The sequence below is a fragment of the Heterodontus francisci genome, chromosome 1, assembly GCF_036365525.1.
Source record: "Heterodontus francisci isolate sHetFra1 chromosome 1, sHetFra1.hap1, whole genome shotgun sequence".
NCBI classification, from domain to species: Eukaryota; Metazoa; Chordata; class Chondrichthyes; order Heterodontiformes; family Heterodontidae; genus Heterodontus; species Heterodontus francisci.
The window spans coordinates 203,525,823-203,551,736 of record NC_090371.1 but is presented as its reverse complement, the minus strand read 5'-3'; the positions used below and the strand labels follow the sequence as shown (position 1 = coordinate 203,551,736).

At 46.4% G+C, this 25,914-nt stretch overlaps 1 protein-coding gene across 2 annotated transcripts in view; it reads left to right on the top strand.

Moving 5' to 3' along the window:
* Window positions 1-25,914, top strand: part of cfi (complement factor I) — a 133,571-nt gene that overhangs the window by 82,947 nt on the left and 24,710 nt on the right. For both annotated transcript variants that reach the window (XM_068040496.1, XM_068040486.1), the window contains 3 exons: window positions 11,222-11,251; window positions 13,345-13,469; window positions 15,781-15,884. In XM_068040496.1, coding sequence (XP_067896597.1) covers window positions 11,222-11,251; window positions 13,345-13,469; window positions 15,781-15,884 — 259 coding nt within the window. The remainder of the gene's footprint in view (window positions 1-11,221; window positions 11,252-13,344; window positions 13,470-15,780; window positions 15,885-25,914) is intronic.

Sequence of the window (25,914 nt, the reverse complement as noted above, 5' to 3'; positions counted from 1 at the left end):
CCTGGAGAACTACTGAATCAGCATCCAGGTCTTCAAACCAGAAGCCTCAGGACACCAAATTCAACTTGAAGCCAGCAGACTTCCCAACCTCCACAGACTTCTTTTATTTCTCTGGTCTCTAATTCGACCAATCTACCCTTCCTCACTCTGTAACCTATTTGTGTTTGTGTGTGTGTGTGTGTGAAAGTTGGAGTGTATTTTATTATTTTTACTTAGATCAGTTTATGTACAATATTTTTTTTCTTTGGCCTCACTATCTCGAGAGACAATGGGTAAGCGCCTGGAGGTGGTCAGTGGTGTGTGGAGCAGTGCCTGGAGTGGCTATAAAGGGCAATTCTAGAGTGACAGGCTCTTCCACAGGTGCTGCAGAAAAATTTGTTTGTCGGGGCTGTTACACAGTTGGCTCTCCCCTTGCACCTCTGTCTTTTTTCCTGCCAACTACTAAGTCTCTTCGACTCGCCACACTTTAGCCCCGCCTTTATGGCTGCCCGCCAGCTCTGGGGAACACTGGCAACTGACTCCCACGACTTGTGATCAATGTCACAGGATTTCATGTCGCGTTTGCAGACGTCTTTAAAGCGGAGACATGGACGGCCGGTGGGTCTGATACCAGTGGCGAGCTCGCTGTACAATGTGTCTTTGGGGATCCTGCCATCTTCCATGCGGCTCACATGGCCAAGCCATCTCAAGCGCCGCTGACTCAGTAGTGTGTATAAGCTGGGGATGTTGGCCGCCTCGAGGACTTCTGTGTTGGAGATACGATCCTGCCACCTGATGCCAAGTATTCTCCGGAGGCAGCGAAGATGGAATGAATTGAGACGTCGCTCTTGGCTGACATACGTTGTCCAGGCTTCGCTGCCATAGAGCAAGGTACTGAGGACACAGGCTTGATACACTCGGACTTTTGTGTTCCGTGTCAGTGCGCCATTTTCCCACACTCTCTTGGCCAGTCTGGACATAGCAGTGGAAGCCTTTCCCATGCGCTTGTTGATTTCTGCATCTCGAGACAGATTACTGGTGATAGTTGATAGTTCATAAGTACAATAAACATCAGAAATTTAAGATAAAAAACATCTAACGAGACAGTGCCGTCCCATTCAATCCTATGGTCTCTTAACTCCAATAAACCCGATTAAAAATTCAGGTGCACCACAACCTTCATTCGTTTGAGTTCATTTGATAAAACATCCAGGAATTCACACGTTGAATTAAGGCGTTACTTATACAGTTGATTTCATGACCCATTTAAAGTGCCGTTAGCCCGATCAGAATGTGTAAGTATATAAATATAAATAATAACCATATGAACAATCTTAACATTTCTGCTTCACGCTGCTCGTCTTGCTCATATCAGTTTCATCAGCGGGTGCAGAGAACTTCTTTCTTTGTTAAACCCGAGAAAACCTGTTAAATTGGCTTTTTTTTATGGTCATAGCATATAAACAGTTAAAAACTCACTGAATTGGCAAGTATATCCACTTCAGAAAGAAATAAATCTGTTGCGGTCAAACAAGCAGAGGGAAAATAGGGGAGCCCTTTGATCCCTCCTTACCTGATCGCAACCAAGCGCATAATGCTCAGCTGCTCAACCAGTGTCACAGAGTTGGCATTGCTGGAGCTGAGGGGCTTGCATTTGTGAGCATTGAGTGGTAGGACTTTTGAGAGGGACATGAGGCTGCTGACAGCAGAAGTCCTGGTGAATGTACGAGCACCAGCTGAGGGCATTGAGCTGACATTGGACAGAGTTGCAAGGAGGTGCTTCAGCAGATGCATCCTCCTGGTCAGGAGGAGGCCAGAGGAGCACAGTGAGGGGCTGCAAGGAGCAGAAGGCACTACCCAAGAGTCAGCTACCTGCAAATGACAGAGCGCCAGTGCCGTAGGAGGCTGCATCTATCCAGGGAGGTGGTGTTGAACATTTGTGGTGTGATCCTCAATGACCTGATTTCTTGCGACCCCCCCTCCCCCTCACATATGGCAGTCTTCTACCTGCAGCCATCAAGGTCACCGTCACCCTGAATTTTTATGCATCCGGGTGGCTCCAAGGGCCACCTGTGGACCTGGGTGACATCTCGCAGTCGGCAACTCATCACACCATCGAGGAAGTCACAGATACCCTATTCCGGAGGGTGGGGTACTACCCATTTTAAGACCGATGGGCATTGGGCTTTGCCACCATCAATGGTTTCCCTCAGGTGTAGGGGTTCATTTATTTATTAATTATTCAGAGATACAGCACTGAAACAGGCCGTCCAGCCCACCTAGTCTGTGCCGGCCATCAATCACCCATTTATACTAATCCTATTACCCTCTTACATCCCCACTTTCCCTCAATGCCCTCAATGCCCCTACCACCTTCCTACACTAGGGGCAATTTACAACGGCCAATTTACCTATCAACCTGCAAGTCTTTGGCTGTGGGAGGAAACTGGAGCACCCGGCGAAAACCCACGCGGTCACAGGGAGAACTTGCAAACTCCGCACAGGCAGTACCCAGAACTGAACCCGGGTCGCTGGGGCTGTGAGGCTGCGGTGCTAACCACTGCGCCACTGTGCCGCCCATTGATTATACCCACATATCCATCAAGGCACTGACAGACCAGCCAGTCAGATTCCTCAACAGAAATGGCTTCCACTCACTGAACGTCCAGCTGGTCTGTGACCACAGGAAACAAATCTTGCAGGTCTGCGCTCAGTTCCCATCCAGCTGTCATGATTCCTTTATCATTCGGGAGTCCCAGGTGCCGCACCTTCAGGCCAACATCCCAAATCCGTGGGTGGCTTTTAGGGGATAAGGGTGAAGGTGGCTCCTGATGCCCATCTGGCACCCAGACATGGATACCGAGAAGTATTACAACCAGAGCCATCTCCTAATACGAAGCTGTGTTGGACATTGGCATCTTCAAGAGGTGCTTCCGTTGCCTTGACCACTCGGTGCTCGGAGGAGGACAGAAAGGAAGAAGAAGAGGAATAGAAGGATGAATGGGGTGTTCCAGAGGTGTCTGGTGCCCAGGCATTGTAGGATGGCCTCTGAGGCCATCCCAGGCCTCACAAAGGTTGGCAGGCTGGCATGGACACAAGGAGCATGCTGTTCACCAATGTTTCACTTGAGCACCTCTCAGCTCTTATGACAGATGATTCTGTAACTTACCTACCATCAGAGAGAGAAATCATCCATAAAGGACACACACATGAAGAATCCCATTGCCATCCAAAATCATCGAGAATTGGGTCTCCACCACCAACCTTATCCCACATCACAGACCATGACACCACAGCAAGCCCAGGCCCCCTCAGCCACACCCACCCCTCCTAAACTCCATTTCCCTATTGACATCTAGCAGTAATAACACACAAGTCTGATTGAAAGCATAAGCAATTATTTTTATAGGAAAATTCAATGAAAAGACAAATTGAGTAAACATCACCCAGGTGACCCATAAAGTGCAAATAACAACGTGCACCTTGCATTCCCGTCCATTTCTACGGGGTGCTCCCCTATGGCTGAGGAAGAGGTAGAGGCAGCCTGCTCCCTTGTCTTCCACAGCCATATAAACAAAACCATCTGGAAATGCTGCAAATCCAGTGCCAACATACTTTATTATTGAAAATGTGATGTGTCTCTTAACCTAGTTTCTGCCGCTGCTTCCTCTTCTTGAGACTCTGTGTGTGTTGTGCTGTTTTACCTATTACTACACTTCTTTTTTGCTGCTCTCTGTGAGGTGGCAGCTGCAGGTCTATGAGAGGCTCCTTCACTCTACCTCTGTGAGCACTGGGCTGAGATGGTCCAGATTCAGACTGCATTTTCAGTCAATCATAGCAGGAGAATGATGTGGATATTTTATCATTAGGAGGGACAGTAACATCATTCATTGTCAGCTCAAGCCTGTCTAAGTTCCTGGACTTTCATGTAAATGTGCCCACTAATCTGAAGGCAAATCGACCCCATGACATCAATGATATTATTAAAATCCCTGTACTGGCTTCATGTAATGATTTGATTGGCAACACCTTCCGAGGAGGTTTATCCCAAGGCCTATATAGCTACATGAGACATGCAAAGATTGGTACAGGAGCCTCTGCCATGGGGACTCCACTGCAGTGGTTTCTGGAGTTGCCTTAACAACAAAAGCAATGGTACATTTTGGTCGGAAGATAAGAAGGTGACGTACTGCTTGGATAATAAGCATTTGAATGGGGTACAGAAATAAAAGAAATAAAAGGGTTCAGATACACAAATCACTAGATGTAGTGAAAGAGGACAATAAGGTCATAAAAAGCAAACCAAGCACCGGGGTTCATTTCCAGAGAGATACAACTGAAAATCAGAGCAGTTATGTTAACTTGCATTGCACCTTGGTTAGACCATATTTGGAGTACTGAGCACAGTTCTGTTCTCTATATTATCTAAAGGATAGAAAAGGTGCAAAAAGATTCAGAAGGATGATACCAGAACTGAGACAATATACTTTTCGGGAAAAACTGAACAGACTAGGGCACGTTTCACTATAAAAGAGAAGGCTGAGAGGTGACTTGATAGAGATCTTTAAGAAAATGAAAGGTTTAGGTAAGGTAGACGTAGAGAAAATGTTACCACTTCTGTGGCAATCAAAAACTAGAGGTCATCAATATAAGATAATCACTAATAAACCCAATAGGGAATTCAGGAGAAACTTCTTTACCTAAAAAGTGGTTTGAATGTGAAACACGCTACCACAAGGAACAGTTGAGGCAAATAATATTGATGCATTTAAGGGGAAGCTAGATAAGTGCAGGAGGGTGAAAGGAATAGAGGGATATATGGATAAGATTAGATGAAATAGGGTGGAAGGAGCCCAGTGTGGTCCAGAAACACTGGTATAGACCAGTTGGACATTTCAGAGGAGTATTATCAGACAAAATTTGACAGCAAAGACCTGGTCAATAAAGTAAGTTTTAAGGAGCGTCTTATTGTAGAAGAGAGAGATAGAGAAGCGCAGAGATTTAGGGAGGTGGGACAATGGAAATCAAGGATGCACAGATTCCAGAACTGGCCACCGCAGAGTTACCAGTACATTGTAGGGTTGGAGGAGATTACAGAAATATATTTCAAAGATGTAATTCGAGGTCTGTACAGTTTCTATTCCATTCAACATATTTCTCCAAACCATTACTATTCTCTCAAAACATGAGATAGGAACATTGGAACATAGGAGCAGGAGTAGGTCATTCAGTCTGTCAAGCCTGCTCTGCCATTCAATTAGATCATGGCTGATCATCAGCCTCAGCGCCACTTTCCCACACTATCCCCATATCCCTTGATGTCATTGGTATCCAGATATCTATCGATTTCTGTCTTGAACATGCTCAATGACTGAGCTTCCACAACCCTCTGGGGTAGAGAATTCCAAAGATTCACCACCCTCTGAGTGAAGAAATTCCTCCTCATCTCAGTCTTAAATGGCCTACCCATTATTCTGAGACTGTGTCCCCTGGTTCTAGACTCACCAGCCAGAGGAAACACTCTATCTACATCCATCCTGTCACGCCCTGTAAGAATTTTGTAAGTTTCAATGAGATCGCCCCTCATTCTTTGGGCTGAATTTTACACCGCCCCAGCGGGTTGGATGGTGGTGTGGGGTGGCATAAAATTGAGCGGGAGACTCCAGGAGGCCCTCCTGCCCCATACTGTACTGTTCTTTGTTCTTTCCGGAAGTGCAGAAGGTTTTAGTTTAGGCAGGCATCAAGATCGGCGCAGGCTTGGAGGGCCGAATGGCCTGTTCCTGTGCTGTACTGTTCTTTGTTCTTTGTTTGTTCTTTGTTCTTTCTTCTTTTGTTCATACCTGCCTCCGGCCAACTTTACGGCGGTTGGGCGCGGAAGTGGGGGAGGGAACAGCCTGCCCACCTGAGGCCAATCAAGGCCACTTAAAGGCTCTCGCCCGCCTCCACGGGTATTTTACCTGCGGCAAGCAGGCATGCTGGGGACATGAAAGGCAGCTCAGCGATAGCTGCCAGCCTTTCCGCGCGCCAGGGAGGTGGATGCCATGGCAGTCGGGCACAGGGTGCCCGATTGAGGGCCGCCCCCACCTCCCCAACTCACCCCAGGACCCAAGACACCCCCCCCACAATTTCCCCCCAAGTGACCACTTTTGCTTTGCCAGGGCACACCCGATTCCCTCAACGAGGCATTGAAAACCTACCCTTGGATCCCGGTTCCACGGCATCCTCCTCGGTCGGCTGGGCCGCAGTCCCAGCAGTGGCCACCACTCCCGGTGGCGCTGCTGGGACTAAGAGCTGCCAGCCCGCTAATTGGCCGGCAGCTCACTGAGGTAGGACCTCCTCCCTCAGGCAGGTGAAAGTCCCACTTCGGGACAATTAAACCCGGGGACCCATAAAATGCGCGTCGGGTCCCCGGACTAGGCCGAAGCGGGTTCGCCACTGACTTTTACGTCTGTGGCGAATTCCCGTCCGCCGGTGGCAAAATCCATCCCTTTGAAACTCTAGAGAATACAGGCCCAGTTTCCTCAATCTCTCCTCATAAGACAATTCCGCCATTCCAGGGGTTAGCCTGGTGATCCTCTGTTGCACTCCCTCTAGTATATACTTCCTTAGATAAAACTGTACATATCTGGGCATACCTCTAATACTTTGATAAACACATCAACACATTGATGCTTGTAGACATGTTGATCTAATTTCTTTCAAGTATTTACAGTAACTCATACGATGACCAACTTTGGAGTCTTCCATTCATGTAATTTCTTTTTAGTGGTATCTAAATATATTAATTAATTGAGTGAGACCAGCGGTGTTTAAAAAGAGCAGCGAAAGCGCGCCTGAGTTTTGAAAAAAAATGCCAACAGTGACATCACAGGAGAGCTGCAAGGTGATTGTCTGGTGAGTAGAGCTGTTAGAATATCTTTAAAAAATAAGCGGTAAGTTGTTTTTTGTTGAAAATAAAACCTCTTGTGATAAGTTGAATACTACTAAAGTGTTTTTTTTAAGGCCTTTAGGTTGAAGTGAGTAGAACAAGGCCCCTAGTATAATTAGTATTTTTTAATTAAGGGAGTAACTAATTAACCTAAGGGTAAGTCATGACAGGAGAGCTCAGCCCCGTGATATGCTCCTCCTGCGCTATGTGGGAAATCAGGGACGCTTCCAGTGTCCCTGATGTCCATGTGTGCAGGAAGTGTATCCATCTGCAGCTACTGGCTACCCGCATTACGGAGCTGGAGCTGCGGGTGGATTCACTGTGGAGCATCCGCGATGCTGAGGAAGTCATGGATAGCACATTTAGTGAGGTGGTCACACCGCAGGTAATGGCTGCACAGGCAGAAAAGAGATGGGTGACCACCAGATGGAGCAGTAGGCGCAGGCAGGTAGTGCAAGAGTCCCCTGTGGCCATCCCCCTCTCAAACAGATATACCACTTTAGATACTGTTGGGGGGGGATGAACCCCCAGGGGAAAGCAGCGACAGCCAAGTTCATGGCACCAGGGAGGTCTCTGCTGCACAGCAGGGGAGGAAAAGGGTTGGAAGAGCTATAGTGATAGGGGATTCTATCGTAAGGGGTGCAGATAGGCGTTTCTGTGGCCGCAAATGAGACTCCAGGATGGTATGTTGCCTCCCTGGTGCTCGGGTCAAGGATGTCTCGGAGCAGCCGCAGGACATTCTGAAAGGGGAGGGTGAGCAGCCAGAGGTCGTGGTCCATATTGGTACTAACGACATCGGCAGGAAGAGAGATGAGGTCCTGCAAAGTGAATATAGGGAGTTAGGCAGAAGGTTAAAAAGCAGGACCTCCAGGGTTGTAATCTCAAGAATACTCCCTGTGCCACATGCTAGTGAGGGTAGGAATAGGAGGATTAGGCAAATGAATGCGTGGCTGAAGAGCTGGTGTAGGCAGGAGAGCTTCATCTACTTGGATCATTGGGATCTCTTCTGGTGCAGAGGTGACCTGTACAAGAAGGACGGGTTGCATCTAATCTGGAAGGGGACCAAGATCCTTGCGAGGAGGTTTGCTAACACTACTCGGGAGAGTTTAAACTAGTCTTGGAGGGGTGTGGGACCCAAAATAGTAGTCTCTCAGATGAGATAGTTGAGGCAAATGTAGAGGTTAAAGCAAGCAAGTCCCGTAGGCAAGCCAGGCAGGGGCAGGACAGGGAGCATGGAAGGTCTGGTAGGCTAAACTGCATTTATTTAATGCAAGAAGCCTCACAGGTAAGGCAGATGAACTCAGAGCATGGATCGGTACATGGGATTGTGATATTATAGCTATTACGGAAACGTGGTTGAGGGATGGGCAGGACTGGCAGCTCAATGTTCTGGAGTACCGATCTTTCCGCCGTGACAGAGGTGGAGGTAAGAGAGGAGGGGGAGTTGCACTATTGATTAGGGAGGACATCACGGCAGTACTTGGAGAGGATATCCCGGGGGGAATGTCCAGCGAGGCATATGGGTAGAACTTAGCAATAAGAAAGGGATGATCACTTTGATGGGATTATACTATAGGCCCCCCAATAGTCAGAGGGAAGTGGAGGAGCATATATGTAGGGAAATCACAGATAGATGTAGGAATTATAGGGTTGTGATAGCAGGTGATTTTAATTTCCCTAATATTGACTGGGACTGCCTTAGTGCTAATGGATCAGATGGGGAAGAATTTGTTAAGAGTGTCCAGGATAGTTTTCTGAAGCAGTATGTGGATAGCCCTACTAGAGAAGGGGCTACACTCGACCTCCTCTTAGGAAATGAGGATGGGCAGGTGGTTGATGTGTCAGTGGGGGAGCACTTTGAGACCAGTGACCATAACTCTATTAGCTTCCAGATAGTTATGGAAAAGGATAGGACTGGTCCTCAGGTTGAAGTCCTAAATTGGGGAAAGGCTAATTTCGATGGCATCAGACAGGAACTCTCAAAAGTTGAATGGGAGAGGCTGTTTACAGGTAAAGGGACGTCTGGCAAGTGGGAGGCTTTTAAAAGTGAGATAGGAAGAGTTCAGGGCCGGTATGTTCCTGTTAGATGGAAGGGCAAGGCTGGCAAGTTTAGGGAACCTTGGTTGACGAGGGATATTGAGGGTCTGGTCAGGACAAAGAAGGAGGCATAGGTCAGGTATAGGCAGCTCGGATCGAGTGAGTTCCTCGAGGAGTATAGGGGATGTAGGACTACACTGAAGGAAATTAGGAGGGCGAAAAGGGGCCATGAGATTTCCCTGGCAGATAAGATAAAGGAGAATCCTAAAAGATTCCATAAGTATATTAAGAGTAAAAGGGTAGCAAGGGAGAGAGTAGGTCCCCTTAAGGATCAGTGAGGCAATCCACGTGTGGAGCCACGGGAAATGGGCGAGGTCTTAAATGAATATTTCTCATCCGTGTTTACCGTGGAGAAGGTCATGGAAGCTAGTGAATTCAAGGAAGGGAACAGCGATATCCTGGAGCATATCAATATTACAAAGGAGGAGGTGTTGGAGGTTTTGAAGTACATTAAGGTGGATAAATCCCCAGGGCCTGACCAGGTCTATCCTCGGATGCTATGGGAAGCAAGGGAAGAGATTGCTGGGGCCCTGGCAGAGATTTTTGTATCATCATTAGCCACGGGTGAGGTACCAGAAGACCGGAGGATAGCTAATTTTGTGCCTTTATTTAAGAAGTGCAGCAGGGATAAGCCAGGAAACTACAGGCCTTACAACTGTGGTGGGAAAGTTATTGGAAGGGATTCTGAGAGACAGGATTTATATGCATTTGGAAAGGCATGGTCTGATTGGGGATAGTCAGCAATGGCTTTGTGCGTGGGAAATCATGTGTCACGAATTTAATTGAGTTTTTCGAGGAGGTGACCAAAAGGATTGACGAGGGCAGGGCGATGGACGTTGTCTACATGGACTTTAGCAAGGCCTTTGACAAGGTCCCGCATGGTAGGCTGGTCCAGAAGGTTCGAACACATGGGATCCAGGGTGAGCTAGCAAATTGGATACAAAATTGGCTTGGTGATACGAGGCAGAGGGTGGTAGTGGAGGGTTATTTTTCAGATTGGAGGCCAGTGACCAGTGGTGTGCTGCAGGGATCGGTGCTGGGCCCTATGTTGTTTGTTATATATATTAATGACTTGGATGTGAATATAAGGGGCATGATTAGTAAGTTTTCAGATGACACCAAAATTGGTGGTATAGTGGACAGTGAAGAAGGTTGTCTAAGGTTACAACAGGATAAAGATCAACTGGGAAAGTGGGCAAGGGAGTGGCAAATGGAATTTAACGCAGATAAGTGTGAAGTTTTGGGAAGTTAAACCAGGGCAGGACAGAGACAGTGAATGGCAGGGCCCTGGGGAGTGTTCTTGAGCAGAGACCTTGGGGTGCAAGTACATAATTCCCTGAAAGTGGCAACACATGTGGACAGGGTGGTGAAGAAGGCGTATGACATGTTTGCCTTCATCGGCCGAGGCATTGAGTACAAGAGTTGGGACGTCATGTTACAGTTGTACATAATGTAGGTTAGGTTGCACTTGAAGTACTGTGTGCAGTTCTGGTCGCTGCACTACAGGAAAGATGTGATTAAGCTAGAGAGGGTGCAGAAAAGATTCACAAGGATGTTGCCTGGTTTGGAGGGCTCGAGTTATAAAGAGATATTGGATAGGCTGGGTCTGTTTTCCCTGGAGCGAAGGAGGCTGAGAGGGGACATGATAGAGGTATATAAAATTATGAGAGGCATAGATAGGGTAGATAGCCAGAGTCTGTTTCCCATAGTAGAGGTGACTAAAACTAGAGGGCATAGATTTAAGGTGAGAGGGAGGAGGTTTAAAGGGGATCAAAGGGGTAAATTTTTCACACACAGAATAGTGGGTATCTGGAATGAGCTGCCTGAAGAGGTGGAGGAGGCAGGAACAGTAGCAACATTTAAGAGGCATCTGGACAGGTACTTGAATAAGCAAGGCATAGAGGTATATGGAATTAATGCAGGCAGGTGGGATTAGTATAGATAGGCATTGTGGTTGGCATGGAAGCGGTGGGCCGAAGGGCCTGTTTCTATGCTGTACGGCTCTATGACTCTATAATTAGCCAAGATTGAATCAACTGAAAATGTAATTCCAACATATCCATCTTTTTAGGAATTGGTATGTACTGCAGTCATTGTGCTTGTGTATTTATTTTTTGGTGGCTGTTATAAATCCCTGAAGTAATGGTGTTAATAACATTAAATGGTAATGGTTGTCATTATGATTAATTGACTTCTTGTGCCTTTGTTTTTATATAGAAATGACTCCAATCACAGATTATCATACAGGTAAGTGTAGATAGTGGTTTTTTCCCCCAGTAAATATGTGAAGTCTTTGTTTCTTCCGAAATAATTTTCAATTGCATTTTCAATTTACGTGATTACAATTCAGACAGCACCTTGAGACCAAAATGGACTCTGATAATAATCTTCTCAGCCAAACACATTGCGCTGGATTTTATGGAGTCCTCAACATTGGGATCTGTGGCATGGAAGGCCCGAAGATGGCCCCCGATGAAGCCTGCCTGGACCTCGATGCCGGCAGGGCCCGGCCCGATCCTCCAGGTGGCGGTGAGGCACTGTGGCGGATCCCCCGCCGCTGGGCAACAGGACCTGAATTAACATATGCAAATGAATAAAATTAATAAATTAACATACACTTACCTGGGATCTTACGGGCCTGCTGCGATCTTCAGTCACCCCTGTGCCTTTGGGTCCCCGCCCGGGGAAACGAGGCACAACACTGGTCGGGAGGGGGAAGGAGGTAAGTTTATCAGTGCGGGTGGGTTGGCGAATGGGGACAGGGTCAAATTAACATTATGGGTGTTGGGGATGGTGGGAAGGGTTGCAGTTTAAACTTTGTATAGTTTGTGGGGAGATGGGCAAATAATTAATTTAATTGTTATGGGGGTGTAGTGGGAGAGGGGCAAAATAAATGTATTCATTTAATTTTATGTCATGTATCTTTAAAAATTTAAGCAACGCCGGCAGGGCTAACAGCCCTTTAAAAATGGCGTTAGTGCCTGCTCCCTCCATGGAATGGGGGTGTGGCCCACCCCAGTTATTTAAATGAACTGCTGCGAGATCGGCAGCGAGCTTATAAAATCCAGCCCATTATCTGGTGCAGAATTGGTGACATAAACAAGATAGGGCACAGGATAGACTGTTAGTTTATGCTGTTCATTTATCACAGATAGCATTATTTTAAAATTTCCAAAATATACTTTATTCCTATTGCTACAATTGGTCTCCGCATACCTCAGCAAGGGAGGAAGAAAACAGCTAGGTTTCCCACTCTTGATCATTCTTTAGTGATCCTGGCTGCATAAAGTGAATGGATGTGCATTGATGCTAGGTGAGGAATAGATTTCGCTCCCCATAGTTGAATAGCTTAATGGTGCTGACTCACTAGACTTACAGATGAAGAATGGTGGCTTTTGGTAGGTACCAGAGAGTAATTGGCATCTATCCCACTGCACCACGTGAGTTACGGTTATTAACAGAGGATGGGAGAAATTGTGAGAGAGGCAATTAAAGAAGAAACAAAAGGCTTCAGCTTCTTCTCTGGTATGTTACTGTCAGAGAAACTATAGGGGTGCCCACTGATTGGTTGGTTAATAAATGAAGGACAACTGTAATCATGTAAATCGAAAATAAAGATGAATATTATTTCAGAAGTGCTGCTGATGAAGTGCTTGTTTGCAGTGAAACACAGATCCTGTTTGCACTGGTCTCTGTAGCTCTGCTGGACTTCATTGTATGATAGAGACCAGGAGAACAAATGTGTGGCCTTATCCCAGTGGCAGAACCATAGACGCTCATTTCTGCTGTTCTACAATATCACCAGTTCATGTACCCTGGGGTTGTTTACACTGTAGACAGCAATGGTTTTGCTCCCTGCCCGCAGAGGCAGAGGGTGACTGACAATACAAGCAAACAGCTGTTGCAAGTTCTCAGTCCACCTGCCTAGGTCAGCAACATTTCGCTGACATTGATTGCCTGTGTGGAGCTTCCTCCATGTACATGGAAAATGTGCAACTTGTATAAGAGAGGAACTAATTTGGCTTTCCAGTAACTGCATATAGATGTATCTTGTGTGCAGGTAGTTAATTTTCAGTTCCCAAGTTTTCCCCACAAACAAATCAGTGTACAATTCAACACAATAGAAATTAAATGCGAATTGGGGGAGATGTAAAATGGGCTCTGATTTGCTATTGCCTGTTATACACTCTTGCACAAAGTCTATATTATCCCCATTGTTTTGAGGGTCTGTGACCAATTTACATATCCCAGTGCTTGAAAATAATGGACTGTGTAGACTGGCTTGAATTTGGTATATTACAGGGCTGATAAACACAATGTGCACTTAACATTACCTTTAGAAAGAAGCCTGCTCAAGTCATCGCTTGCTAAAATATCCTGTGGGATTTCAAACGTTACCAGAGACACAAGTAATAGCACCTTGAAGAGATCTAAAAGGCTTGTGGGAGGTATTGAGGCTTTACAGGTAAGTTAATGATTCTCATTTCATTGCATTTAACTGTCTTTTTTTAAAGATATGGGGTAGAATTTGACTTTGTGCAATAGCGTAAAATGAGTAATAATGAGTCGGCAACTGCTTTGCATCTCTCCCGATTGTTATGAACGCTGGAACTTGTAACATGATTGTGTCTTATTGATTGTAATTTTTAAATAAAGTGACTCCTGACAACGCAGAGCATGAGCAGAGCGATCGCAGACGTCATCAATGTGTGCGAACATTTTCCAGCCTGCCAGTGTGAATGCGCGCATATGATGTCACCACGCAATGCATCACCATCCCTCAAAAGCTGTCTCCATCCTCACCGGTTTCCATTCTCCCTCCCTCAGCCACTCACTCCCCGCTACCCCCACTCAGCTACTCGCTCCCGCCCCACTGGCCGCTTTACCCCTGGGCCACTCACTCCAGGCCTCCACGCTTTCCCCCTCTCAGCCATTTGCTCCTGCCCTCGACGCTTTCTCCCTCCCCCCTCCTCCCCACTGGCCGCTTCCACCACCCCTTTCAGCCGCTCATTCCAGACCTCGCCACTACTCCCCCCCCGCCCCCCTCACCCTCCCCTGGGCCAATCATACCCCGCTTCTCGCTTCCCCCCCCGCGAGCTTGCTCTCCTGCCGCTCGCTCCCCGCTTCCCCACCCACTCCCTCCAGACACTAGCTGGAGCTAGCTTCTGGAGGGATGGGGAAAGCGCGGAGCAAGCGAGCGAGTTGCCAGTGAGCAGGGTGGGGGGGGGGAAGCAGTGCGAGGTCTGGAGAGAACGGCTGAAGGGGGGGAAGCAGGGAGCAAGTGGCTAAGGGAAAGCAACGCGGACCAGCGAGCGAGCGGTGAGAAGACAGATGCAGGAGGGTGCGATAAAGAGAAATGCAATGGCAGGAGGGAGCGGGAGACTATTGGAGTGGAATGGAGGCAGCGATGGCAGCCATTGAGGAGATTTTCGGGTTGAATTTGTTTTTGTGATAAATTCAGCAGCGCCATCTTTAATCCTGGCAGCTGCCTGAAAGTCGCAGAGGGTGATGTTTCAGTGGAAGAGGCTGCATTTGTGCATGTGCTAGTACTGCGCCACCTAGTGGTTGCGTTGTCAGCAAACGCAACCATTTTTTAAAGTTCAAGATGGAATCCAGGAGGTCAGCTGACCTCACCTCCACTCTGCAAAAGGTTACCAGGACAACAGAGGGAACAGATCAAATACTGTTTTCTGAAGGACAGAGACTACAGCACTAACACCTGAAGAGGTATGGGTTTTGTCCTCCCAGAGTTTGATTGCCCTTTTTAAAATTAAATTCCAACTGCCAAGATGGTATTTGAACTCACGCTTTCTGGATTACTAGTCCAGTAATATAACCACAACCACTTATGACTGAGGATGAGGAGAATACTGCCTATGACCTCTGAGAGGTGAGACCCAGAACTCACATGAAAAGGAGGATGCTTGAGGAATGTCTGAGCTCAGACTCCAAAAATGTGTGATAACTGACAGATATGACTCTTGAGTTCTCCTTTGCTTTAACATCAGGGAAGCTTTGCCTTCATTACAGGCCCCAATGGCACAGGTGACAGATACATTGAAATTTGCATACAAGAAACAGCAGGGGCCAATCAGTGCCTCCATCTCCAAGGAAACACAGACAGTAGCTTAGGGCAAGAATAGTCAGCATAACACTACTGCCATCTCTCAATACAGCAGCTCATGTCGGGCCTCTGGCCTTCCTTCTCAGAGCAACTGCACCAGTGAAAAATGGGAGGTGACATCACATTGCCCAGGAGCAAGCTATAGAAATCCATCAGCCAGCAGGCCCCCGCCAGGAACGAGCTGCCATGAGAGGAAAGCCATCATTCCTATGATGTTTTGCGGAGCATAAGCAGCCAGCCACCTTGGTTGCATCGAGGAAAAACACTAGAACAAGTGAAAGAAAGGCACATGTAGCTACGCAGGGGAAGCACTGTCTTAGAAAAGAGTAAGTTGGCTTGTGTTCACTTTCTGTGCATCCATTGCTCTTTGGAAAGAATTTCTGCAGGTATTGTCCACATCTCCCACTTTAATTTGGGTGTGAGATTGGCAGAATTCTGGGAGAAATTAGCATAATTGGAAGATTGGGAGATCTGTATGGAAATTCATGTCTGAAATGTCTATGCTTGCTTGAGAATTGTCTATTTTGTACAGATGTTGTCTATTCTTTGAAACACAGCCTAATTTGAACAATGGGTGTATTTTATATCTTTCATTCCCCAGATTTGCTGTATGAATACAAACTAATTGTGTTAAAATATTCTATCTCCAAAGGGTGAATTTCCTTGGCAAATTGCAGTTTATGAAGGTACAAAGTTGAACTGTGGGGGAATCTTCATTGGTGGTTGCTGGATTCTGACAGCTGCACATTGTTTAAGGTAGGAAACTCTGCACTTGCTGGACAATTATTAACTCCACATAAAGTACACAATGAAATGATCCAGTAGGATTCAGTAGGATCTCAGATTTATGCTCTTTCACTGCACTTTTTATTGCTTTTTATACATTTCCTGTCATAGGGTGACTGTAATCCTGTGCAATATTCCATCTGTGGCCCAACTAAGTTCAACATTATTTCCTTGCTTTTGTGCCATTTGTCTCTAGATACAAAACCAAGGATTCCTATGGCCTTTTTAATGTCTGTATTTACTTGTGCATCTGCCTTTAAATGACCACTGTATCGTACAGCAAGGTATTTCTGTTCCATACTCCATTTAAAATCTTACCACTTAAAGTAAGATAGACATTTACAGCACAGAAGGAAACCATTTGGCATATAATACTGGGTTTTTGCAAGAGGAATCCAAAACCTATCTCACAACCCCACTCTCTTCTCATAGCCTTGTGTCTTATGCTACTTCAAATATTTATCCAATTTTCCCTTAAAAGATGCAATGATTTTTGCCCTTGATCACTCTATGATTTGCTCCAAGAACCCTGTGTAAAACAAAAATTCTTGAAACCTCCCTCCTCATTCTCTTGGTGCCAATTTTAAAATGATACCAACTCTTCACTGATTCCCCAACCAGATAAAAGGCCTTTCCTATTTATTGCATTAAAACCCTTCATTGTTTTAAAAACCTCTATTAAATCTGTCTTTATTCTTCTTTGCTCTAGTGAAAAGAATCCCTGCATCTCAAGTCTCTCCTCACAACTATTATTTCCCATCTCTGGCATGATCCTGGTAAATCTACAGTGTGCATTCTCTACAGCTTTAATGTCCTTTCCATAACAGGGCACAGAATGTACTCAGCACTCTAACTCTATGGTCTAACTAATCCTTTTCACACATTTATCAATGCTTCTTTACTCTTGCATTCTATGCCTGCATTTATAAAATCCAAAATGCTACTGGCTTTCTCATGACTTTATTTCCCTGCTCTCTCACTTTCACAGATTTATGTATTTGAACCCCTTGGTCTTTTTGTAGGTCCTCACAAATATAAAGGTTGAGTTTCTTATACTCAAAATCAAATCATCTATCTAAATATGTGTGTGAGTCTGTGTCTGTGTGTGTGTGGAGTTCAAAAGTGGAGATATATTAATCCTTGGAGTGTACCACATCCAATCCTCCTCGAATCTAAACAACACCAGTTTATTCCAACGTTTTGGAGTTAAAATTGGTGTACACTGTGCCTATTTTCAGGTAAGAAATGGGAGCAACATGGCCAAATGTAGCAGTGGGAGTTTTTGGCCCAATTTGCAGAGGACCTGGTACAATCAGCTAGCAAGCTAATTTCCAGCCATTCTGGTGGACCTATGCCAAAGTTAGAGTGCAGTCCACTGAAATACCCATGGACATTTAGTCCCCACATCTGTCCAGTCTAATTTACATCTGTTTACTCTTATCCTTTACTTTCTGCTTTCCAAACAGCTATTTGGTTGCATTCCCATTAATTCCATATGCCATTAACATTGCCTTAATTTTGCACCTTATCAAATGATTTTTGAAAATCCATATAACCACATCCACTGCTTTTCGATTAACGTATCTTCCCAGTTATTTCTTGAAAGAACTCTACAACAATAACTTTCATTTATAAAGCACCTTTAAGCGTAACAAAACATTCCATGGTGCTTAACAAGAGCGATACCAATCAAAACATTTTTGACACCGAGTCTCAGAATGTAATATCAGGACATATTATTCATATAAGGTTGGTCAAGTACAGCCTGTATTTTAGGAATCTCTGCTAATTGCTCGTGATTAGTTCATTTATTCGTTATTTCCCTCAGAATTCTCGGATTTCTTTTTATTCGTTCAGGGGATGTGGGCATAACTGGCTATGCCAGCATTTATTGCCCATCCCTAATTGCCCTTGAGAAGGTGGTGGTGAGCTGCCTTCTTGAACTGCTGCAGTCTTTGGGGAGTAGATACACCAACAGTGGTGTTAGGAAGAGAACCCCAGGATTTTGACCCAGCAACAGTGAGTGAGCAGCAATATAGTTCCAAGTCAGGATGGTGTATGGCTTGGACGGAAACTTGCAGGCGGTGGTGATTCCATGCATCTGCTGCCCTTGGCCTTCTAGGTGGTAGAGATCGCGGGTTTGGAAGGTGCTGTCGAAGGAGCCTTGGTGAGTTGCTGCGATGCATCTTGTAGATGGTACACACTGCTGCCACTGTGCATCAGTGATGGGGGGAGTTTTGGTTGTGGATGAGGAGCCAGTCAAGTGGGCTGCTTTGTCCTGGATGGTGTTGAGCTTCTTGAGTGTTGTTGGAGCTGCATCCATCCAGGCAAGTGGAGAGTATTCCATCACACTTCTGACTTGTGCTTTGTAGATGGTGGACAGGCTTTGGGGTGACAGGAGGTGAGTTACTCACCGCAGAATTCCCAGCCTCTGACCTGCTCTTGTTGCCACAACATTTATGTAGCTGGTCGAGTTCAGTTTCTGGTCAATGGTGACCCCATCAGGATGTTGATAGTGGGGGATTCAGTGATGGTAATGCCATTGAATGTCAAGGGGAGATGGTTAAATTCTCTCTTGTTTGAGATAGTCATTGTCTGGCACTTGTGTGGCACAAATATTACTTGCCACTTATCAGCCCAAGCCTGGATATTGTCTAGGTCTTGCTGCATTTCTACACGGACTGCTTCAGTATCTGAGGAGTCGTGAATGGTGCTGAACATTGTGCAATCATCATCAGCAAACATCCTCACCTCTGACCTTATGATGGAGGCAAGGTCATTGATGAAGCAGCTGAAGATGGTTGGGGTTAGGACTCTACTCTGAGGAACTCCTGCAATGATGTCCTGGGACTGAGATGATTGGCCTCCAACAACCACAAACATCTTCCATTGTGCTAGGTATGACTCAAACCAGCGGAGAGTTTTCCCCCTGATTCGCATTGACTCCAGTTTTGCTAGGGCTCCTTGATGCCATATTCAGTCAAATGCTACCATAACGTCAAGGGCAGTCATTCTCACCTCACCTCACCTCTGGAGTTCAGCTGTTTGGTCCATGTTTGGATCAAGGCTGTAATGAGCTGGTGGCCCTGGCAGAACCCAAACTGAGCATCAGTGAGCAGTTTATTGCCGAGCAAGTGCTGCTTGATAGCACTGTCGATGACCCCTTCCATCACTTTGCTGATGATCAGGAGTAGACCGAAAAGGCAATAATTTTTCGGGTCGGATTTGTCCTGCTTTCTGTGCACAGAACATACCTGGGAAATTTTCCAAAGTGCTGGGTAGATGCCAGTTTTGTAGCAGTACTGGAACAGCTTGGCTCGGGGCGTGGCTAGTTCCGGAGCACAAGTCTTCGGTACTATTGCTGGCATGTTGTCAGGGCCCATTGACTTTGCAATATCCAGTGACTTCAGCCATTTCTTGATGTCACGTGGAGTGAATCAGATTGGCTGAAGACTAGCTTCGGTGATGCTGGGGCCTCAGAAAAAGGCCAAGATGGCTCATTTACTCGGCACGTCTGGCTGAAGATGGTTGCAAATGCTTCAGCCTTGTCTTTTGCACTGATGTGCTGGGCTCCCCCATTGTTGAGGATGGACCTCCTATCAGTTTCTTTTTTTTTAGAGATACAGCACTAAAACAGGCCCTTCGTCCCACCGAGTCTGTGCTGACCGTTAACCACCCATTTATACTAATCCGACACTAATCCCATATTCCTACCACATCCTCACCTGTCCCTATATTCCCCTACCACCTACCTATACTAGGGGCAATTTATAATGGCCAATTTACCTACCAACCTGCAAGTCTTTTGGCTGTGGGAGGAAACCGGAGCACCCGGAGGAAACCCACGCAGACACAGGGAGAACTTGCAAACTCCACACAGGCAGTACCCAGAATTGAACCCAGGTCGCTGGAGCTGTGAGGCTGCGGTGCTAACCACTGCGCCACTGTGCCACCACCATTCGCGACTGGATGTACCAGGACTGCAGAGCTTAGATCTGTTTCGTTGGGTGTGGGATCGCTGTCTATTGCACGTTCCTCCTGCTATTTGGAATGCAAGTAGTCTGGTATTGTAGCTTCACCAGGCTGACACCTCTTTTTGAGGTATGCCTGGTGCTGCTCCTGGCATGCCCTCCTGCACTCTTCATTGAACCAGGGTTGGTCCCCCGGCTTCATGATAATGGTAGAGTGGGGATTTGCCAGGTTACTGATTGTGGTTGAATGCAATTCTGCTGCTGCTGGTGGCCCACAGTGCCTCACGGATGTAAATTATTATGTCTTATTGATTTCTCGACCTTAAGTTTGAAAATTTATATTAGTAAAATATTTCTTTGAATAATAAGATCCATTAATAGTTCTACACCCACCTCTTGCAGTTCTACAAACTAAATGTTTACTTCCTTTACAAAAGTTGAAGCAAAGGCATAGAATTTAGATAGCGTCAGCCTGCTGGCGTGAACGAAGCACAGGTAATGGCCCCTTGGCCTAAACAGGCCTCATTTAAATTAGAGCAGTGAACTGCAAGAGTGCAAGTGCCTGCTGCATGTCACCAAGCAGCTCACCAGTGAAGATAGGCCCTGGGGAGGCAATGACAAAGGGTCTGCGCAGAGGTTGGCAACAGTAATCAGGACTGCAGTGGAACTGAGAGGAGTACTCTGGCGAAAGTTTCCTTACTTCACATGCAGGGGAGAATGTTTTAAGAAACTTACCTTTTTAGTAGCGGTTTACAGAGTCCTTTTGAGGCTGCATGTAGACCGGGTTATCCTGAATGCGACAAGCCTGTCAACGCTGCATGCAGAGCAGTCCAGTTTCAGGAAGGGGTCCTAAAACAGGTGGTAAGCTTCTCATCAACATATGCAAGGGGCCTGATGACTGTTTTAGGCAACCGCTAAGGATACAGTCAGATGTATTTCAGGCATCTTTGGGGCATGGGGCATAGTCTGACAAAATTAGCCCATATTACACCTATTTTCTGCTTGGAAAATGGGTGCAATTGGTCCAATTTTTAGGCCAAAATACTTACCTGGTATCTATACATAACAAGTACATGGCACTAATGCTGTCCTCTCCTCAGATTTCCACAATCCCAAAGCCTTCAACTCCCTCTGTCCTGCACAAATCAACAATTGCTTCCTAATAGGGAGTGAGTTGCTTAACATCTAAGGACCCATCACCTATAGAATCATAGACCGAGATTTTATGAGGGGGTGAGCCTTCCTCCACCGGCCCTGGAAGTCAGAACCCTATTTTGCGTGGCATCATGTAATTAGTTGCCTGCAGTCATGGATTCTGCCAGTCTGAAGCAGGATGTCTCACCTCCAAGAGCTGCCGGCCAATTAGAGGGCCTCCCAGCCTGCATAGAGGTTACCAGGTTTAACTGGGTGGCCTCCCATGTGGCAAAGTACCCATCTACTATTGGTAAAATAGCAGCAGTAATGGGAAGAGGCAATTAAGTCACCACAATTGACCACTTAAGGGCCTCAATTAGCCTAAAGGCAGGCGAGCCGCCTGCCACCTCCCGCACCACTGGTAAAATACCAGTGGGGCAGGTAGGCGAAGGGCACGGCACCCTCCGACATCCCAACTGATTTTACTCCCCTCCCAGCCCATTCCTGCCATAGCATTCCAGCCATAGAATCATAGAATGGTGACAGCACAGAAGGAGGCCATTCAGCCCATCATGTCTGTGCCAGCTCTCTGTAAGACCAACTCTGCTAGTTCCACTTCCCTGCCTTTTCTGCATAGCCATACCTATTTTTCTCTTCAGATACTTATCCAGTTCCTTCTTGGAAGCCATGATTGAATTGGCCTCCACCACACTCTCAGGCAGTGAATTCCCGATCTTAACCACTCGCTGCGTAAAAACGTTTTTCTCATGTCGTTGCTTCTTTTGCTATTCACCTTAAATCGGTGTCCTCTGGTTCTCAACCCTTGCGACAGTGGGAACGGTTTCTCTCTATTTACTCTGTCCAGTCCCCTCATGATTTTGAATATCTCTTTCAAATTTCCTCTCAACCTTATCTTTCCTAAAGAGAACAGCCCCAGCTTCGCCACCCTATCTACTGAAGTCTCTCATTCCCAGAAGCATTCTTGTAAATCTTATTTGCACTGTCTCCAATGCCTTCATATCCTTCCTAAAATGTGGTCCAGAATTGGACACAATATTCCAGTTGTGGTCAAATCAATATTTTATGAAGGTGCATCATAACTTCCTTGCTTTTGTATCCTATGCCTCTACTTATAAAGCCCAGGATCCTGTATGCCTTATTAACTGCTTTCTCCACCTGCCCTGCCACCTTCAACGATTTGTGCACATATACTCCCAGGCCCCTCTGCTCCTGTACCCCGTTTAGAATTGTACCCTTTAATTTATATTTTCTTTCCTTGTTCTTTCTACCAAAATGTATCACTTCACACTTTTCTGCATTAAATTTTGTGTGCCTGTGTTCACCCATTCCACCAGCCTGACTATGTTGTCTTGAAGTCTATCACTATCCTCCTCACAGTTCACAATACTTCCAAGTTTTGTGTCATTTACAAAATTTGAAATTGGGTCCTGCACATACAAGTATAGATCATGAAAAGCAATGGTCCTAATACCAATCCCTGGGAACCCCGCTATATACCTTCCTCCAGTCCGAAAAACAACATTCATCACTACTCTCTGATGTTGCTCAGCCAACGTCATATCCATGCTGCCACTGTCCTTTTTATTCCATGCGCTTCAACTTTGCTGACAGACTCTTATGTAGGGGCTTTTGGAAGTCCATGTTTTTTTTATTCATTCGTGGCATGTGAGTATCGCTGGCAAGGCTAGCAATTATTGCCCATCCCTAATTGCCCTTGAGAAGGTGGTGGTGAGCTACCCTCTTGAACCACTGCAGTCCATGTGGGTTAGATAAACCTACAGTGCTGTTAGGAAGGGAATTCCAGGATTTTGACCCAGCGACAGTGAAGGAATGGCGATATAGTTCCAAGTCAGGATGGTGTGTGACTTGGAGGGGAACTTGCAGGTGCTGATGTTCCCATGCATCTGCTGCCCTTGTCCTTCTAGGGGGTAGAGATTGCGTGTTTGGAAGGTGCTGTCTAAGGAGCCTTGGTGAGCTGCTGCAGAGCATCTTGTAGATGGTACAAGCTGCTGCAACTGTGCGTCGGTGGTGGAAGAAGTGAATGTTTGTGAATGGGGTGCCATTCTGCTTTGTCCTGGATGGTGTCGAGCTTCTTGAGTGTTTTTGGAGCTGCACTCATCCAGGCAAATGGAGAGTATTCCATCACACTTCTGACTTGTGCCTTGTAGATGGTGGACAGGCTTTGGGGAGTCAGGAGATGAGTTACTCACCGCAGGATTCCTAGCCTCTGACCTGCTCTTGTAGCCACGGTATTTATATGGCTACTGCAGTTCAGTTTCTGGTCAATGGTTACCCCCCAGAATGTTGATAGTGAGGGATTCAGGGATTGTAATGCCATTGAATGTCAAGGGGAGATGGTTAGATCCTCTCTTGTTGGAGATGTTTATTGCCTGGCACTTGTGTGGCGCGAATGTTACTTGCCACTTATCAGCCCAAGCCTGGACATCCCCACTTCTGACCTTATGATTGAAGGAAGGTCATTGATGTAGCAGCTGAAGATGGTTGGGCCTAGGACACTACCCTGAGGAACTCCTGCAGTGATGTCCTGGGGCTCAGATGATTGACCTCCAACAACCCTAACCATCCTCCTTTGCGCGAGGTACAACTAGGTTTTCCATCCTGATTCCCATTGACTCCAGTTTTGCTAGGGCTCTTTGATGCTATGCTTGGTCAAATGCTGCCTTGATGTCAAGGGCAGTCACTCTGACCTCGCCTCTTGTATTCAGTTCTTTTGTCCATGTTTGAACGAAGGCTGTAATGATGTCAGGAGCTGAGTGGCCCTGGCAGAACCCAAACTGAGGATCACTGAGCAGGTTATTGCTAAGCAAGTGTTGCTTGATAGCACTGTTGATGACACCTTCCATCACTTTGCTGATGATCGAGAGTAGGCTGATGGGGCAGTAATTGGCCATGTTGGACTTGTCCTGCTTTTTGTGTACAGGACACACCTGGGCAATTTTCCACCTTGCCGGGTAGATGCCAGTGTTGTAGCTGTACTGGAACAGCAAGGCTAGGGGCATGGCAAGTTCTGGAGCACAGGTTGTCAGTACTATTGCCGGAATGTAGTCAGGGCCCATAGCCTTTGCACTATCCAGCTCCTTCAGTCATTTCTTGATATCATGTGGAGTGAATCGAATTGGCTGAAGACTGGCATCTGTGATGCTGGGGACTTCAGGAGGAGGCTGAGATGGATTATCAACTTGGCACATCTTGCTGAAGATTGTTATAAATGCTTTAGCCTTATCTTTTGCATTGATGTGCTGGGGATGTTTGTGGAGCCCCTCCTCCAGTTAGTTTAATTGTCCACCACCATTCATGACTGGATGTGGCAGGACTACAGAGCTTAGATCTGATCTGTTGGATATGGGATCGCTTAGCTCTGTCTATCGCATACTGCTTACTCTGATTAGTACGCAAGTAGTCCTGTATTGAAGCTTCAGCAGGTTGACACTTCATTTTGAGGTATGCCTAGTGCTGCTCCTGGTATGCCCTCCTGCACTCTTCATTGAACTAGGGTTGGGCCCCTGGCTTGATGGTAATGGTAGAGTAGAGGATGTGCCAGGCCATGAGGTTACAGATTGTGGTTGAGTACAATTCTGCTGCTGCTGATGGCCCACAGTGCCTCATGGATGCCCAGTTTTGCATTGCTAGATCTGTTCAAAATCTTTCCCATTCAGCATGGTGGTAGTGCCATACAGCACGATGGACGGTATCCTCAATGTGAAGGCGGGACGTTGTCTCCACAAGGACTGTCATGGACAGATGCATCTGTGGCAGGAAGATTGGTGAGGACAAAGTCAAGTATGTTTTTCCCTCTTGTTGGTTCCCTCACCACCTGCGGCATACCCAGTCTAGCAGCTATGTCCTTTAGGGTTTGGCCAGCTTGGTCAGTAGTGGTGCTATCGAGCCACTCTTGGTGATGGACATTGAAGTCCCCCACCCAGAGTACAGCCCTTGCCACCCTCAGTGCTTCCTCCAAGTGCTGTTCAACATGGAGGAGTACTGACTCATCAGCTGAGGGGCGGCAGTAGGCGGTAATCAGCAGGAGGTTTCCTTGCCCATGTTTGACCTGATGCCATGAGATTTCATGGGGTCCAGAGTCAATGTTGAGGACTCCCAGGACAACTCCCTCTCGACTAGATACTACTGTGCCGCCACCTCTGCTGGATCTGTCCTGCCGGTGGGACAGGACATAACTTGGAATGGTGATGGCAGTGTCTGGGATATTGTCTGTAAGGTATGATTCCGTGAGTATGACTATATCAGGCTGTTGCTTGACTAGTCTGTGGGACACCTCTCCCAACTTTGGCACAACCCCCCAGATGTTAATAAGGAGGACTTTGCAGGATCGATAGGGTTGGGTTTGCCGTTGTTGTTTCTGGTGCCTAGGTCGATGCTGGGTGATCTGTCCGGTTTCATTCATTGCTGACTTCATAGCAATTAGATACAACTGAATGGCTTGTTAGGCCATTTCAGAGGGTACATAAGAGTCAACCACATTGCTGTGGGTCTGGAGTCACATGTAGGCTAGACAGGTAAGGACAGCAGATTTCATTCCCTAAAAGACATTGGTGAACCAGATGGGTTTTTATAACAATCGACAATGGTTTCATGGCCATCATTAGACTAGCATTTTTTTTTAAATTCCAGTTTTGTACACCACCATGCCTGCCAATCTTTGATTCCAATTTACCTGGAGCAGATCCGTTCTCACCCCTTTGAAATTCGCCCTTCCCCAATTAGTTATTTTTATTCTGGATAGCTTTTTGTCCTTTTCCATTGCTAAGCTAAATATTATGATCTCTGTCCCTAAATATTCCCCGACTGACACTTGTCCCATCTTATTCCCTAGAACCAGATCCAGCAATGCCCCT